This window comes from Triticum urartu, chromosome 6A, assembly GCF_056163025.1.
Source record: "Triticum urartu cultivar PI428250 chromosome 6A, HENAU_Tu73, whole genome shotgun sequence".
NCBI classification, from domain to species: domain Eukaryota; kingdom Viridiplantae; phylum Streptophyta; class Magnoliopsida; order Poales; family Poaceae; genus Triticum; species Triticum urartu.
In genome coordinates, this window is record NC_141878.1 from 10,608,483 (window position 1) to 10,610,682 (window position 2,200).

At 45.0% G+C, this 2,200-nt stretch overlaps 1 protein-coding gene across 1 annotated transcript; it reads left to right on the plus strand.

Moving 5' to 3' along the window:
• Positions 1–442: 442 nt before the first annotated feature.
• On the plus strand, positions 443–1,992 carry LOC147963125 (putative F-box protein At3g16590). The gene is made up of 2 exons (XM_087529477.1): positions 443–1,607; positions 1,943–1,992. The coding sequence occupies exons 1-2, from the start codon at positions 443–445 to the stop codon at positions 1,990–1,992; spliced, it is 1,215 nt and encodes a 404-aa protein (XP_087385603.1).
• The last annotated feature ends 208 nt before the right edge of the window (positions 1,993–2,200 follow it).

Genomic DNA, 2,200 nt, shown 5'->3' on the forward strand with positions numbered 1-2,200 from the left:
GTTTGGTTTCTTGACTGATGTGCGTTCCTCTTCTTGCCGTATTAACCCTAGCTAGGTACTCACTCCGTTCGGAATTACTTGTCGCAGAAATGGATGTATCTGGACGTATTTTAGTTCTAGATACATCCATTTTCGAGACAAGTAATTCCGAACGGAGGAAGTAACTCTGTAGATGGATCTGTGCTGATGAATGGATCCAGCATCAGGCGCGACGGGTCCTCGCTTCCATTCGGTGAGTCTCTCAATCTGAAGCTCCATTCTGCACGTCTTCCTTAACTAATGAAACATATAGCATTGTGAGGTATAAAAATGGGGAATTTTACGGATCTGCAGATGCAAGATGGGACATTTACTCTGATTTCGGTGTAAGCTGAGGAATTCGCCAAAGGCACAAGCAGCACTGGACATTCAACCGGTTAGCATGTTCCCAGTTCCAGCTAGGATGAGTGGCCTCTGTTCCTCACCCGTGCCGCCGCTAGACGATGAGGACCTCCTCCAGGAGATCTTCCTCCGTCTCCCTCCGCTTCCATCGCTACCCCGCGCATCCGCTGTATGCAAGCGCTGGCACAAAATCCTCTCCGACCACCGGTTCCTCTACCGCTTCCGCAAACACCACCGGAAACCGCCGCTCATTGGCTTCTTTGACAAAGAATTTGGTCTGGCCCCTGTCTTCACTCCAATGCTGCAGCCGCCAAACCGGATCCCCGTCAGCTTCGCCCTGCCAGAGAACCTCCTTGGTTGGACTCCATGGCCTAACCTGCTCATACATATGAAGTTCTCTTTCTTTGGCTGCCGACACGGCATTGCACTCTTCCTTGACCGCCCGCGCCATGAGGCTGTCTTGTGGGACCCCTACACCAATGTGCAGCGTCGTGTAGCTTTTCCACCGGGTTTCGACAATCAGCAAGCTAACTTCATCAGGAGTGCTGCGGTGATGTGTTCTGCCGGCGACGTGCAGCATGTGCATGGTGATTGCCACTTTAGCCCATACAAACTGGTACTGGCATGCCATGACGCTAAACACACAAAGGCGTTTGTTTGCATATATGAATCCAAGTCTGGCATATGGGAAGATAGTATCTCCGTAGCGACTACAGATGTGATTTCTAGGAACAGGCCTAGCATATTGGTTAGGAATACACTTTGCTGGTTGCTTCATGGAGGCGGCATTCTTGAGTTTGATTTTGAAAGGCTGACTCTTGATGTGATTGAGAAGCCTGCAAGTGTCGATGTTACTAATACTCGCGGCGTCGACTGGTCCTTTCAGATCATACGAGGAGAGGATAATGGCCTCGGCCTTGCTATTTTGCCAAAGCCAGAACTAAGCATTCAGTTATGGGCGAAGAAATCCGACTGTGATGGTGTTGTCTCATGGGTGCTACAGAAAACCGTCCAACTGGATGAGCTCTTTACACGACCCTTAAGTTTAGGCGTGGCAAAACTTGTCCTGATGCCAGGGTATGATGAAGACACAAATGTGATCTTTTTATCTTCGGTTTCTCATGACTTCATGCTCCAACTTGAGTCGATGAAGTTCAAATATATTGGTAGAAGACAGTACCTGAGTTCTAGATTCTATTATCCCTATACAAATTTCTATACTGCAGGTAACATCTCGCCTCTTGCATGGAATACATAACAAATCAAAATACTTTTACTGAGATTCAAAATCCAATTACTTAGGATACATGTTTACTGTAATATTGTTGGTGTGCTAAAGAGTTGACTAGATGTTTAAGTATATATTGAGTTGTTTCTTTCTTTGTCAGGATGTCGAAGTTATCCCAGTGTAGTTTTGTTATTGAACGGATTGCTTAAAGTATAACTAAAATAGAAATGTAGCTATTGCTGCCTAGTAATAATTTGGGGTTAGCACGTCCAGCCAATAGTTTTAGCTTATTGGTAGCTTTCCCTTGATTTATTGTACTTATTTTGCTTATAGGTAGGGGCATTGCTGGTGGAGATGGTGGAGCTGAAAATGTCAATGCATGAGACATGCTCATATCCTTTGTTGGCTGAACAGGTGTTGTATAAATTTATCTTCTTGCTCGATTATTTAATCAATAGGATGATGTGTGATCTCTCATTTAAGTTCTCTATGGGAGGACAATGATCGATGCTAATATGCTATGTTGGCTGAACAGTTGGATGATGTTTGTTTTTTCTAGATGATTGTTGTATGATCTCCAGAAAAATGAGT

Coding starts and splice junctions, on each gene's coding strand:
- LOC147963125 (XM_087529477.1), top strand. CDS start 443: ATGAGTGGCCTCTGTTCCTCACCCGTGCCGCCGCTAGACGATGAGGAC. Junction 1,608..1,942: donor TACAAATTTCTATACTGCAG/GTAACATCTCGC, acceptor TTTTGCTTATAG/GTAGGGGCATTGCTGGTGGA.